Raw genomic sequence first — 15992 nt, 5'->3', positions numbered from 1 at the left:
ATAACTACTTGTTTTTTTCTCGTTCACATAACTCCCAAGATGAAGGTTAAGCTACTTTTGGCAGCACAAAATTATCTGGTTTTCATAGAACTGTTAAAACGTGTAAAGGAAATAGTTGGTTGTTGCTCAAATTAAGAGGGACAAATATCAGGTTTTCCTCACCTCTGCTCAAATTGAGGTTTTAACACTAGGACAGCATTAGATGAGAATGTCATTGGTCATAGAGAACATCACAATATAAGGATGTCAGGCAACACTGTTGCATGTGACTAATTAATTACACAATAAAATTACATTATGCATGAACAAACATGTTAATCCTCTAACCACTAGGACAGACAAAAAAACAAACAGACCAGTTGGTTTCAAAAAATGTAGTAGATGGAACTTTATTTGTCAAAACAGGACATTATTGGTCATCTTGTTCAATAACAGTGGTCTTCTCGCTGACATAGATGCCATCAAGGAACTTCCTGATGTCCTTCTTCCTGACCGTAGTGGCCTGTTGGATCAAGGCCGCTGGGGAGGTAACAGAAGGGCCGAGTGTGAAAACCGGGAATGAGTCACATGCAAAATCAAGGTGGTGGTTCATTGGAGAAAAACTATAAGAGGTTAAGAAGTTAACCTACAAATTACATTACACCAGTCAACTGAATGAGTATTGCCTTACAGTGAGAAGTTTCTTTTCTTAACACTGGACAAACGGTTATGATTAGATACATGCTGTTAGTCAGTAATGACAATCAAAATAAAAAAACATGTACCGTATTTTCCGGACTATAAGGCGCACTTAAAAGCCTTTAATTTTCTCAAAAAACTACAGTGCGCCTTATTGTCCAGTGCGCCTTATATATGGTTCATTCATTGACATTGACATTCCCTTTAGCACAGCTCCATCTGTTGGATGCATAACGCAACGGTAGCGTCTATTATGTGCGCCTTATAGTCAGGTGCGCCTTATATATGAAAACAGTTTGAAAATAGACCATTCATTGACAGTGCGCCTTATAGTCAGGTGCGCCTTATAGTCCAGAAAATACTGTAGACATTCTGAACACCTAAAAAAAGACCCCTTAACAAACTATACAAATACATCAATTTACTAAAACAAGTCTAACATAAATCAACCTTGCAATGCATGAACTGGACAGATAAGAAAAGAAAAGTGTGATGAACTGGACAGATTGGGAAAAGAAAGGTGTGTTAATTGGTAAGAGGAAACAAAACAAAAAAGTACATGTTAAGAAAATGGCCTCCCCCTGTAGTTCACAGGGGAAGATTTGGCAACATTCTCTAACCTCTACAGTTGAAGTTTTTAATTTGTCGCCTCCACAACTGTTCCCTTCTCAGACACGTAAATACCGTCCAAGAACTTTCTGATATCCTTATTTTTGACTGTGGTGGCCTGCTGGATCAGAGCCGCTGGAACACACAGAAACTAGGGTGATGAGCAGCATGCACAGGTCACACAGGGTCAAGGATGACAAACATTCTACAACACTACTAGTAGAGCTAAACAATGAGTCCAAAAATAAATGTAATTTTCAAAGCACAGACATTGCAATTAATTGCGCAAAGCATCTAAATATAGGTAATATTTGGTCCATGAATCAAGCAAAGGCATACAAAATAGGACAGTTTTTGCATGTTTAGCTCACTGTCTAGAATTTCAAAGCAAAATTAAGCCATTATTGCATTTTAAAAGTCTTGCAGAAAATAGTCCATGAAGAAAATCTGGTTTTACATATGTAATTCAGATACATCTTTTGGTCACGTAAATGTGGACTCAGATCCTTTTAAGATGGACTGAGATAGTTTGATTAGGCTATTAGGTAACAACACAACATTTTCTAGTTCAGAAAAGGAATAAGGAAGGGGCTGTGAAGAGTAATATCAATATTCACAAGACTTGGATTTCAAGATGTGAGTCTGACAATGATTTACTTGGGATGTGCTACTTGTCAAGGGGATTCGGGTTTGGATAGGACAAGGACAAAACAAATATCTAAATCATGGTACTACAGGTATATTTAACTATGGTGTTGTGTCGAATTCCAGTTCTCTTAGGGCAAAAGCAGTCCATTGGGAAAGTTTAATTTAGCATTTTCCCCATTCAAGTCTGGAGAAAATGTATTCACTAATAAATTAAATTATATAACATATAGGCCATATCTTAGCTAAAAGCAAGCACACAATTCCACAAGGGTGTGCCACCAAAACTGTGGGAGGAGTAGTGCGGCAAAATAACGTTTCTGGAAAGATTGAAGGAAGAAGAAAGTTCGACAAGTACTATAGTTGGGGCAACCACACTAATAATGTGCCAAACTTCCCAAAGTAACGTGCTACCAACTGTGCCGAGAGCTAGATCCCTTGGCAGAGAGTAGCAGGGTGTTTCTTTCTGAAGAGAAGTTTTACCCATCCACTCACTTTCAAGGGCTCACAAGGATCCTGTTCTATTCATTTACACAGCCACAGAGAAGACATAAGTTATCCTTCACACATTGCCTCACTGGCTAGTGCAAGACAGGATACACCAATGTATTGTTCGCGAGACTTGCTACCATTACTGTACAGAACACTGAAGCTCGTGTGACAAGTAGGCTATATCCCACAGATGATACTAGCGCATAACAGGGCTTAAAGAATAAAACAGCAGTGAAGTCTAGGAAAGGAGGTTTTCAGTAGAGCAGGATTCTTGTATATGTATTACCATCCTAATATGCGACACTACTGTATACTTTGCAACAGGAAATATAAGATAAACACATATCTTTTAATATTACAGCCCACATTCATGGACGTGGGGCACCCATATGAGATATATGGGTACACATTACAATGTTGCCAATGGAGCACTTGTGAACTGACCAGTGTCGTCAGCTCTATTGAGAACTCAGAATGGCTTTAATGTAGCGAACCACTAGTGCTGAACTGGACCACTTTGTTGACTGGACCGTCAGTCCTCCAAAATTCGCACAACACAGTCTGTAATTACTGTATACTGATTTTATTTCTCACCAGGTTTGTCGACACTGGTCTGGACGCAGTCCAGACCAGGTCTAACCATTCCCTTATTAGGGTGACTAGAATGACCTGGACACCAGATGAACATTTGGTAGAGTGTAAAACTAGCAGTACTCTTTACCCCAGAGAAGAGTACATGATCACAACTGAGCTAAGTGGCCAAGTTGTTAAACCCACCTGAGTTTGAAACCAGCTCAATGTCATTACCCTCCAGGACCAGCTCATCCTTCTGGGCTTGTGAGAGTGCACATACCACACCTGGCAAGAGGACAGATTGGGGTAGGGAGACGCAGACAAGACAAGACAAGCTTAAGTTTTCAGCCACAGAATGATCCTACATACAAAATGTGACCAACAGAAGACTAATATAAAAGCTCTTTTGGGGAAACCTGATAGACAAATTGTTAGAGGACCACATTGGCTCTAATGCCTAACAGCGAGCCCCCAGTTCAGAACATTTGCTGCATATCCCTGCTCTCTAGTCTACACCATCCCTGCTCTCTGGTTTACACCATCTGTCAAATAAGGCCCAGAACCCCAAAACATTTTCAGCATACAAGTCTCTCAGACTATAAAATGGCCATGATCTAATACACAAGCACCAATTCTTTCTGTCACTAGGCGCAGCCTCACTTACCGGCCCTCATACGAACACGGCGGATGTACTTCTCTCCCAGGAAGTTCCTGATCTCCACCAAATTTCCACTCTCCTGAATGACAACGTTGATGGGGAAATGGGCATAGACAGATCGCATCTTGTACCGGAAACCCTATAGGAGGGAAGAAACATGGCCATCAGCATTGAGATATAAAGGACAGTGAACACAAAAAGGCTGATCTTCCAACAATGAAAAGCCATGACTGTTGGAGCACTGTACAGCCCAACAATAGAACGCCTTCTCCAACTAAGCCCCATCTTAAAAAAAATAAAAATAAAAATGGCTGTGTGAGGCCGAGTCATGAAAATGAAACAAATCAGAATCGCCAAACTGACAAGAACATACGTGTGTGTGAGAGAGAGATAGAGAGCTAGATAGAGATAGATAATTTAAATGTAAAGCAGTCTCACCATTGTGACTCCCTTAATCATGTTCTGAACATGACTGCAGATGGTGCGGACTGTAGCCAGCTCCTTTCTGTTGCCCCACCATTTATCCACACGCAGCTGAAAACGGAGAAGGACATCAACTTCTGCATGTTCATTAGAAAAAATACAATCCCTTGAGTTGTGCGACCCAATTTATTGAAGGCTAGGGGAGCAGGGAGGAGTAGTTTTGAGTTTCATTTTTTATATCTTTGAAGCAGCATTCAATCAAGTTTTGCAGTTTGTGGCCTGGCAAGAAAACGGCGCGGTCAGAAGGTACAAAAAAACATACGCTATTTGTAAATTGCGCCATGGTATTGACATCATCCTCTCCAATAAGCTTGCACCTTGGAGGATAGGTGCAAGCTTATTGGAGATTATAAGTGACTCAGCCTTAAAACCCAAGTCATCTCAAAAGCACAAGCTCTACAGAAACAGTTTGAACAGCTAGCAAATCAGTTTACTGTTTACATATGACACTGCACGCTAGGGACAATGCACACGTAATGTAAGTCTAAACATTGTATCATCTCCTTTGTTGATTGAATGGTCTTGAATTTGATTTCCCTCCTTATCCATTCAGTTACAAGAATTAGTTAAGAAGAATTGTTCTATAAGTTGCACACTGCAATGCATGTTAACTTAACTGTATGTGTGACAAAACCTTAAACCTACGGTACTTCACAACCCGTCTGATCTGCCTCTCAATGACAAAAAGACCTCAAATAAGAGATGACAAATGTATCATGTTCTCCAAAAGAACCCCTGACTTCACCATGTCATGTTGTCACCCTTTTATCAATGTTGTACACAAGACATAACGATTATGACCTTGAATAGTGACAGTTCCCTGATCAAGCCTTCAGCCAATCTAAAATATGTCCCATAGTATAAAGACAATCCAAAAGTTGTCCCAAAGTTACAGACATCATTTAGAGAAGCTACAAGGTGCAAAATGTTTACCTTCTTGTGTTTTTGTCCCAGAAGTCTGAGCTCCAGGTTGATGTGGTTAAACTCCCTGCGGAGTAAGCCACGGGGACCCTTGACGATCACCGTCCTCCCCTTCAACTTGATATCCACTGCACAAACACATCAAAACACAGCAAATAAGATGTATGATCTCATAACAATCATGTAGAAAGTGATCTTAAAGATGCACAATAAAACCCAATGTAGTGTATTGCTCAACAAATATACCAAATCATCCCCTTACCATTGTCGGGGATGTCGACAGTCTGGTTACTGAGAATGGTCTTCATTCTGCAACAGGAAACACTGATATTTAAGTTTAAGTTGTAAATGATTACACAGCATAGCAACCCATCATCATTTTATCAACTGACACATCTAATTAACACTAGATGAAGTCACAAGTCTCACAACCTCTAAGCAAATGCATTATTCATAGTTGACAACAAGTGGACCCTTTACTTATCAAAAAATATACTTCAAATCTACATGAGCTGCACTAGGAAAAGTACTTTTATTAGAGTCAAATACATGTTTGGACTAGCCTTGTTTGGACGTACAATGCCCAATGCATGACATAAATGACTTGACAGCAGTACCACTCACACAGGGACCCCAATTTAAACAAGCCAGTGAGCTCTTTCCCTTTTAGTTAACCTTGTATCTGTACTGTCCTGTACCTTTTCTTAATGTAAAACTCTTATCAAGTATTCAATCCATCACTTGGCTCATGCTAACCATTAGCATGTAACGCTAGCTCAACCAATACATATCGTATCGGGTAAGCTATATAAGCCAGTGGAACGATCTGACGGGATGCTGTAAACGTTTTTAAGCAGTAGCCTTGAAGAAGACTCTACGTTCATAATATTGAACTAATTCACGGGGCCATATTGCAAGAAAAACAGACGCGTAGGCCTGGGGACGAGACTGGAAGGGGACGCCGGAATATCTAATGTTATGAAATGAAATAAACGTAGTTTATGTGGGGAAATACAGATGTCTGTCATTTGTATCAGCAATCCCCGGATAGATAGACCAACAAGAATGTAAAATTAGAGTTTGTTGGAGGCAGATGGAGTTAGATTAAAATGCACGATTATTATCATCCTTCATTCTCACCTCGCCGGTAGTAGAGGAAAGGAGGAAGGAAGGACGTCACCACGCAAATGTAGTGTGCGTGCGTCATGACGTCATGGCTTTCAGCAGGCATTACGAGTTAACTGATCGATTGATTATTATTTATTATTATTATTATGATTGTGCATTATAATAACTGCAACCACACAACCTAATTATGTTTAATATAAGTGGATAACAGCCCCTGAAGAGTGACATTTTACACTGTACTTATTATTGCTTATTAGAGGTTGTTGCCGGTGTTTGTACGTCGCAGTGGCGTCAGTTCAGAAAAAGCTAAGGTATGGCAACATGACTGGTGTCTTGCAAGACACCAGTCATGTTGCCATACCTTAGCAACAGGCGCAATGTTGAAAAGTACATTTTATTATTTCCCGATGTAACCAAGGTAATAGCTTGCCATACCCAATTGACGCCTCTGGTACGTCGTCTTGTCTTTTGCTTTCAGACCAGAATAAACGAACACAGAGTGTTGTTTTCAATGACAGAGTGCATGCTAGCCAGTTAGCTAGATGTCATGGAGTTGGTTAAACAAACCTGTCTTATTGCTGGTCGTTTCTCTTCTAATCGTTTATGGTTGAGTCCCAAATGCAGCAGATATGTAAGTATTTACACTGCACCAAAAACACTGCACTGTTGTCATTATCAATTTATGTAACAAACTAGCCGCTCAGTGTCGTAATTGGTTATCGTTGGTCTCGACTTACATAATTATTTGATTAATGTGGTCGTTTTGTAAGCTAGCTTGTAGAAGTCAAAAAGTTATTATTTTACCCCCAAATAAACAGCAGTCATTATTTAGAATGGTTGCTATCTAGGACAGTTCTCAACATGGGGGTTCCAGGCAGGGTCCCCAGGGTGCCATGAGGGGGCACCCAGTACCCAATACCAGCTAAATGATTGACAGTTAGCCTAATCTTCACCATTATCACATGTTTAAGAAAGTACAACTAGAAACAGTATGGCTGTTTTGATCAAAGTTTGACTGTTATCTAATCTACATACAGTACAGCACCTGGACAGTAAGGACAGACAAAATCCTGTCCAACAACAAATTAATTCCTGATATTGTGGTATCAGACTCAGAGATTAAAATCTTATCAAATGGGGGTCTGTGAACTAATGCATGTCAAATTGGGGGTGTAAGGCGAGAATATGCTTCTCTAGGTGGGGAGGATCATGAAAATGTGAAGGCAAATTGTTACTGAATAATAATAAATGATAATGCCAACTGTTCCACAGGTCTACGCCAGTTGCATGACCACTGTGGCCAAGGCCTCCACGGCAGGAAGAGACAGCAGAAAGGATTTGTTAAAAGATGATGATGGACCTGACCTGCAAGATTTCATTTCTGGGGAACTATCAGAAAAGAGCAAGTGGGATGAATACAGAGGCAAACTAAAGAGAGACAAAGGAGAGAGGTACAACTACAAAATAAACTTAAAGATGTATAAACACCTGTGGAAAGTGAGAAGTAGTAAGGTTGTCCTTAGAGCTGTCACAATTATTACATAATCGTCTAATCGCAATTATTTGACATAATTGTGATTAATTTTCATAATCGTCATAATCGTTTTCATGTTGAAAAATGTTAATATATATTTTTTAAAGTAAAAAATAGTGGAAATAGCAGATCGATGCGACGCGTTGTGAGCTTGTAGATCGGCTATTTCCACTATCAATGTTCTTTTTTTAACTATAAAGTTGTCAAATATGTCAGTAATGTCTTTGTATATTTTAGGTTATGTGTCATATCTATCATGTGCAACTTCAAAGCCTAAAAGCCAAACAGAAATGTAATTGTCAACGACAAAAACACAAATCGTTAATCGCAATTATTTGAGTGACAATTAATCGTCATGTAAAATGTCATAATCGTGACAGCCCTAGTTGTCCTATCTATTTCATTTGTAACTGCTCAGAGTGGCAGTCGTAGGGTTCAAAGATCAGACCATGTATGCAGTAGACAGCAATAAACTATCACAAGCACTACTGTAGCATATAATTCTTACATTTCTTGAAAGACAATCCCAGAATCCATATGGTATTAAGAGGAGCAATCTTATCTGGTTTCAGCAGCTTTATTTATGAAAGAATAATCATAACATATGTGAGAGATACACTTTTATTTGTGCTGTGACAGGCTTAGGCTTCCTCCTTGGCTGAAGACTGAGATTCCAATTGGGAAGAACTACAACAAGTTGAAGAATACGCTGAGAGGTCTTAACTTACACACTGTAAGTTGTGTACTTGCATGTGCGTGGCTCTGTCTTTGTCTGTATGAGAGTGACATTTTCATTATATTCATTGGGTTTGTATGAGCCTAGCTCTGGTCCATAGCGTTAGTGGAGTTCTCCCTAACGCTATGTTCCTCTACCTCCCGAATCCTTGGCAAATCCGGAAAACACCGCCGTCTGGTCCGAAAATAACAAAAACCGTTTTCGCCCCTCACCAAACCAAAGGTATCAGTGGACAGTTGAAAGCTTCCTCTACTTAGTGGACGCAGTCTGAGCCCCCTACCACACGATTAAAATACATTTCTAGGACAAAATGAAAAATATTTCACCGGATGGAGACGCTCTTCCTGTTTGAAGACGAAACAGCGCTTCCAACGTCGCCGAGTTGAATAACACCCAATGAGACAATGCTCTGTGTAATTCGGTCCTCTGACCTGCGCGGCAGTAGTGAGTTGGCACTGTGATGGCGACCACAAATGGTGGAAAAACTAGAAGAAATGGAGTCTCCATCCGGTGGAATATTTTTCATTTTGCCCTAGAAATGTATTTTAATCGTGTGGTGGGGGGCTCAGACCGCGTCCACTAAGTAGAGTAAGCTTTCAACTGTCCACTGATACCTTTGGTTTGGTGAGGGGCGAAACTGTTTTTGTTATTTTTGGACCAGACGGCAGTGTTTTCCGGATTTGCCAAGGATTTGGGAGGTAGAGGAACATAGCGTTAGGGAGAACTCCACTAACGCTATGGACCAGAGCTAGTATGAGCCCTAAAGTGGCACTACCTTTCAACCCCTTTGTGAAAAACGCATGGCATGGAATAATAGAGGGTATGCGCTGGCATGCATAAAGTGAACGGCAAATCGAGTGGCAAAGTGAGTTTAACGTTGTTTAATGCAATCAGATAGGACTTTTCTGTTTGGATGTATGGGCTGTCAAGGCCAGAAAGTAGTTTTTTTGCCAATCAGTAAGCATTCCTGCATAACTGATGATGATGATGTCACTCGCATACCCTCTATATGGCATTAATAGTCTTCCAAATTTTGTCACACTGACTTACTTTTATAAGTACCCACACCCTGAAGAAGGCTTTGTAGGCCGCTACTCGTGTTCTGTAAACTTTGAACTGTTGATCACAGACTTGCAGCAATATCTAAGCTAGCGAGCTTGACTTTGATGAAGGTAAAGCCACATTCAAACTGGCATCCCTATTTTGGGCGAGACTTTTCAAAGATTTAAAATAATAGCTGATCTACAAGCTCACGGGACATCATGACTCGAGCTTGTATGATAGCTATTTTGTACAACACCGTTGTACGATGGAAGTATGAAACTACTTTATTATTGTTAAGCTACATATTAGAGGTCCAACAGTCTCCAATTCAAGCCTTTTATCACAATTTAACAAAGAGAAAATAGGAGTATTCTACAGTTTCATATTCATCTCAAATTCACTTGAGCACATACATTATGTATTTGTGCGATGTCTTTAATATACAGTATGTGTGCTTGTAGGTGTGTGAGGAGGCCAGATGTCCGAATATTGGGGAGTGCTGGGGAGGAGGAGAGCATTCTACAGCCACAGCTACCATAATGGTGAGTCCTAATTTGGATGATTTGTCTGCAGTAAAATGAATCCTGACCCAGTGGTCAACAACGTGGCTGAAATTATGATACTGGGCAGCAGTGGGTCAGCAACTAGAGTGATCACCATGGAATCACAAGAATTTTTGTTAGTTCTCCACTGAAATTGCGTTACTACCAGTGGGCTTGAGCAAGACACTGATTATTAATAATAATTATGATACATTTTTATAATAATTTGCACTTCTTATCCAGACGAATCGTCTAGGTTAGTCCAACAACAACATGGCTTCTCTGAGAATCTTTGATGTCATATTGATGCCCAAATAAGGACAGATAAAAAAAACTAGGTGGACTAGGTGCTCTTATACACGTCTTTCCCTTAGGCGCTGTAATATAACACTAATAACAGGGGGGAAATCCAGTGGGTGGACCACATATAAAAAGATTAAAACAAGGATGAGCCACTGTAAAATGCTTAGAGGAAGGCCTGCAGATAGAAGAGGGTTTTAGGGCCAGTTAAAAAACCTCAATTAAAGGGGCAGTTTTGAGATAGTCCGGGAGGAAGTTCTAGAGGCAAGGAGAAAAGGAACAGAAGGCTCTGTCTCCCATCACCTAGAGTTAGGTACATGCTCAGCTGAGATTTGTCTGCCTTTGGCAGTATCTCAATGATGATTCTATTTTAGATGATTCTATAGTTTGTTAGTGGAAGCTGAGGTGTGAAAGATGTGCAACACATGGCTCTGGCTGTAATCAAACCAGAGATTATTCAAGAGTATGGTCTTGGTCGCCCCACTATACTTTCATCTACCAGTACATCCCAACAATGAATATGTTGTATTGTATGCTTGAGTATAGTGTCTCTTTGAAATGTTGTTTAATTTATCTAATTTGTCTAATTTGGTAGATTTCTTTTTTGATGTTCAGTTATGATTTCAGTAATCACTGACCACAGTATTGGAAGAAGTACTTTCGACATATACTAAGTAGCCTTACATTTTACTTTGGGCATAGGCCACTTAGAAGAGCTCTCCAGGCATCCCAGTCCTGGGCCAGTGTCTCCAGCTGTCCCTGAAATACTACTCTACTTAATTAAAAGTGGAATTTATACTTTAAACATCCAAGTATTTATCAGTCAATCACATGGGTCAGATAACTAGTGAAGTAAAGATTTTGAAAATATATACCTCAGGTAGGTAGTGAAAAGCTACGGTACATTTCAGAAGAAAGCAGTGAAATAAACAATTGAATTAATTAACAGTAAAATGTAGCCAAGGTGTGACTGTGAACTCTAAAAGAACAATGTGAGAGACGCAGGAGCCTTGTCTTTCGGTGACTATGTTGGTGTGTATTTGGATTATATCAAATAAGTTGTAATTAAAGCAACATTGGATTTCATAGGGAGGTAGACAAACCCATAAGTTCTCCTTGATCATTTTCTGTTTCCCTTTTTTCTGTCCTTCCCATTCTCTAGCTGATGGGAGACACGTGCACTCGTGGGTGCAGGTTCTGTTCAGTGAAGACGGCTCGCCGGCCCCCTCCTCTAGATCCAGACGAGCCCTACAACACTGCTAAAGCCATTGCTGCCTGGGGGTTGGACTATGTGGTACTGACCTCTGTAGACAGAGATGGTAAGAAGATAGAGTTTTGAACCAAATACTACATGTAAGAGATTGTCAGCACTCACATCAATTGTAACAGGTCTGTAAAAAGGACTCTTTTAAGATGTTCTTTAAAGATGTTCCCACATTACTGATTTGGCAGATATCGCTGATGGAGGGGCAGAGCATTTTGCCAAGACTGTCACTCAACTGAAGGAAAGGTAAAACCAAATGCACTATGTTCTAGAACAGAACTTAATGTAATCAAGTCTTCTTATCCTTCTGAGACAGTCAGAAGGAAGACATTTCCATAATGAATGGTTCATTGTTTATCTCTGTGTTCACTGTTCATGGGGTTGACATAACAACCCAGTCAGCACTATTTTGTTAATGCATTTCAACTAGGGGTGCAAAGGTTAATCAAACTAATGGATTTAACCGATTATAACAAATAATCTATTTTAATAAATATATTAGCAGATCTACAAGGAGCTACAAGTGGTTAATCTGACTTTTATCGGTTTAATACGAAAAATATTACTAATATATCTTTTTTTTAAACTGACTTTCTCGATTATTCAATGAATCCTAAAAGTAATCGATAGAATAATCACTAAGAAACCAATTAATAGTTGCAGATCTTCACTCTTTGTTTTTCTTCATCTAGGAATTCTCAGATCCTGGTGGAATGTCTCACTCCTGATTTCCGTGGTGACCTGGCAGCGGTGGAGAAAATCGCCCTGTCAGGGTTGGATGTTTATGCCCACAATGTGGAGACAGTCCGTGAACTGCAAAGGTACTAGCTTGTCTCTAGCAGCTGATATACGTAATATACTGAAACTCAGATTATGGTACACATCACATTAACATTTTCTCTAGGTGATTCTAGCCATCCATCCTTTAGCCAACTGGTGATGGTCCTTTGAAACTATACATCTCCTTAATTTATACGTTTAATTCAATCTGATTTAATTTAACATGACTGGAATAAGCACCTGTAATTTTTTCTGGGTACAGACTTAGACATTAAAGACAATGACAAAATGGGGAGAGATGGATATACACATTGACCAGCAGGTGGCACAAATACGCCATTTCTCAGTATCCAAGCTAATAGAAACAGCAGGCTTTCTATTCCTGGAAAGTTAACATGCTGATTCTATGGAAGCCATGGTTCTTGTGTTAATAAAAATAAAAATCTAAAATATTTTTGTTTAAGAAAAAAAACTGCCTAACAATGATGTCACTGGTTGGTCGAGTTTTTGGATAATAAATGTATTTCCTCATTTGCATTGTGTAATTTCCACTACAAAGGGCTATGTGATTCTCCCATGTGATGCAGTATATGTATATCACTTCTTACTTTTGTAGAACCATTGCTGTTTACATCTACTTTTAATGTGCACTGGTAATTGCTCATGATCTGTCACGTCTAATCACAGGCATGTCCGCGATCCAAGAGCGAACATCAATCAGTCACTAAGCGTGCTGAGACATGCAAAAAAGGTCAAGCCCGGCTTGCTTACCAAGACCTCGATTATGCTGGGACTGGGGGAGACAGACCAACAAATACTCAATACGCTGACAGGTGTGTATTTCGACCTCAAATTCACATAAACATGGTGGCTCTACGGTGGCTGGATTAGCCCTGTTTCATTAAAACATGGGTCTTGTGATGTTGTTACAGAGCTGCGGGAGGCAGGGGTGGACTGTCTGACACTGGGCCAGTATATGCAGCCCACCAAACGCCACCTCAAGGTAGTATCATAACATTACATCTTCCTTACACCTTTTGCTACAATGATTCTGAATCTATAATCTTTTGGCATTTTGATATCTGTTGTGTTCAACTGTGATGGTCTGTCTCTAGGTGGAAGAGTATGTGACCCCTGAGAGGTTTGCCCACTGGGAGAAGGTTGGGAACGAAATGGGCTTTGTCTACACGGCCAGTGGGCCCCTGGTGCGATCGTCTTATAAAGCAGGTGACGTGCTGTGATGCTTTTAAAGGTTTATAGACTATGTACAGCATTATTTTGGACCACCTTGACATGTTCATATCTGCCTATCCCTCTACAGGAGAGTTCTTCCTGAAGAACCTACTGGAGAAGAGAAAATCAGAAGTCACTATTACAGAGTGAAAACTTGCAGCTGCCAGTTTTAGTTGTTCCTCCCTTCATTTTATCTCCTCACGTCAATGCCAGCATAATCATGTACCATAGCATTCCCATAGGAGAAAGGTTATCAGGAAAATGTGATGCGGTATATGGGGAAATGTGTTTAAACTATACCAAAAGCTGATTATCAAGATATGGAGTCTGAGAATTCCCTTTGTTACCATCTTGTCTACTATTTATCTGAGACGAGGCAGGTCTGGAGAACCACATTGGAGTCAGATCTTTGAGCTGTAATTATCAGCATGGAGTTTAAACCCAGGCAAAAAAGATTGTCCTTTTACAATGTGCAGGTATGCAAGTCCCCTTTAGGGCCTCCTGAACCCCCACCCCCACTCACCTTCCCTCTGGGGGAGCCCTAGGCAGGTCGGGAAGCACTGATTTATGACTGCATCAGAGAGTGTGAGCAGGTTAAAGACTCATGTATATGCTTTGAAAAGGGGATAACACATGGTGGAGCATACATGATAGGCTTAAAGCTTTATTTGAAACATATTGAATCATATTGTTATCTTGTTAATTTGAAACAGATTTTCTTTGAGAGACACTGTTATTAGTCAGGGGATATCTTAAAAAGTCCTGGAATAAATTCCTTACCAAAACATTTCTTCACCAATGTGTTTGTAAAGGTGTCTAGTAACACATCTCACAAAGACTGACTGAAATTCAGTTTCCCTAGGAAAATCTTTTGACAGCTAGGGTAATTCTGGGTCTCATTCACTCACTATACACTATACTATAGGGGAAAAAAACACTCTGCTTTAAGTGGGATGTGAGGGGTCTAACTAGGTGTTTTTAATTATTCTGAATCGATTGCAAGCATTTGTTTTGCACAAAAAAACATTCAATGGGCTAAAAACAGCCCATAAAATGATGGTTTAGTGATGAGTCATCACTTTTCACAGTGGTATGGGGGTCCATTTCTAGCCCAAGGAATGTTTTTGGTGCAAAACAAATGCTTGCAATGGATTCAGAATAATTAAAAACACCTAGTTAGACCCCTCACATCCCACTTAAAGCATATTTTTTTGGGAGTGATTTTTTCCCCCATAGTATAGTGTATAGTAGTGAGTGAATGAGACACAGAATTACCCTAGCTGTTAAAGATTTTCCTAGGGAAACTGAATTTCAGTCTTTGTGAGATGTGTTACTAGACACCTTTACAAACACATTGGTGAAGATTGTTTTTGGTAAGGAATTTATTCCAGGATTTGACACTATTTCTAAAGATATCCCCGACTATATGGCTTTGTTATTTGAAGACAAATTACATTTACATGATACAAAGTAGACTGGTTTGTTCCGTTATTCATGTTTGACAAGTCTGAAGGTGTACTTATGGGTTTAAACTTTGTAAAGCATGGCTCTTCAACATGGGTCAGCAAGTAGGGTTTAAGTTATTAGATGGTGGGCTAGAACATAACTTGCGACAGACCATTTTATATACATATATTAATTGCTATAAAACGTAATAAATTAAGATAATCTTGTCTCTGAAGTGATATTTGTCTTCGCAACAACACATAACCATATAACACAAAAAAAACATATCACAAAGACAGCTCATGAGGTCCCCACTGTACACAGAAATCGACCCCATCGACAGGGGCGAGTTTGTTTAGTGCAGCTTTGTGTGGCATAACTGCATACTAAATTTAATTGTGTGTAGTACATCTCTGCTGGCCACACCCTTGACTACTTAGAGGACATTTAATTAATTATATCCTGTATATGGGACGATCATATTAGTTACAAAATAATTTGCCATTTCTGTCCCATGGTCCATTTGTTGCCCAATACTGCCTTATTTGGAGACAACTCATCTTAGAGAAAAACCTGTGAAATACATCCAAGCTATTGTCAAATCTCAACACGATACAATCAACTTATGGTGAGCTAGCTTTAAAAGCCTCTTATGTTGCATGGAAGGCTTTCTCAAAAAACAATTGATTTTTTTACAGTTTACATTATGTAGTGGGGTTACCTGCTTTGTCTCTACCTCAGCTAAAGGGGTCCTTTGAGCCCTGTTTGACCCCTTGTAACTCATGCAATGAACAAAACAACTTTCTACCACTTTTTCGAGTCACGTGTTCAAATACTGGATTCTGATTGGCTAAATTCCGGAGGTTATGACAGAACTGCCGCAAAGTTGTGTGAGGACTTGTCCGAGATCAATGCGCCTCAGTGTA

The 15992-nt window shown here is 39.8% G+C and overlaps 2 protein-coding genes across 2 annotated transcripts; one reads left to right on the top strand and one right to left on the bottom strand.

Annotated features, from left to right (window-relative positions):
- Nucleotides 1-359: 359 nt before the first annotated feature.
- On the bottom strand, nt 360-6227 carry rpl9 (ribosomal protein L9). Its single transcript, XM_080721842.1, has 8 exons — nt 6200-6227; nt 5322-5368; nt 5072-5187; nt 4094-4189; nt 3662-3794; nt 3202-3282; nt 1299-1422; nt 360-519 (listed from the first exon to the last, which is right to left on the bottom strand). Exons 2-7 carry the CDS (start codon nt 5365-5367, stop codon nt 1316-1318), a joined length of 579 nt encoding a protein of 192 aa, XP_080577968.1. The 5' UTR covers nt 5368; nt 6200-6227; the 3' UTR covers nt 360-519; nt 1299-1315.
- Nucleotides 6228-6693: 466 nt separating this feature from the next.
- On the top strand, nt 6694-15253 carry lias (lipoic acid synthetase). Its single transcript, XM_080721074.1, has 11 exons — nt 6694-6818; nt 7460-7638; nt 8361-8454; nt 9963-10043; nt 11506-11662; nt 11796-11853; nt 12300-12428; nt 13075-13220; nt 13320-13390; nt 13503-13614; nt 13709-15253. The coding sequence occupies exons 1-11, from the start codon at nt 6735-6737 to the stop codon at nt 13768-13770; spliced, it is 1173 nt and encodes a 390-aa protein (XP_080577200.1). The 5' UTR covers nt 6694-6734; the 3' UTR covers nt 13771-15253.
- The last annotated feature ends 739 nt before the right edge of the window (nt 15254-15992 follow it).

The sequence above is a fragment of the Nannobrachium achirus genome, assembly GCF_963921795.1.
Source record: "Nannobrachium achirus genome assembly, chromosome: 3".
Taxonomy (NCBI): Eukaryota; Metazoa; Chordata; class Actinopteri; order Myctophiformes; family Myctophidae; genus Nannobrachium; species Nannobrachium achirus.
The sequence above is the reverse complement of the archived record's forward strand: the minus strand, read 5'-3'. Positions and strand labels throughout refer to the sequence as shown.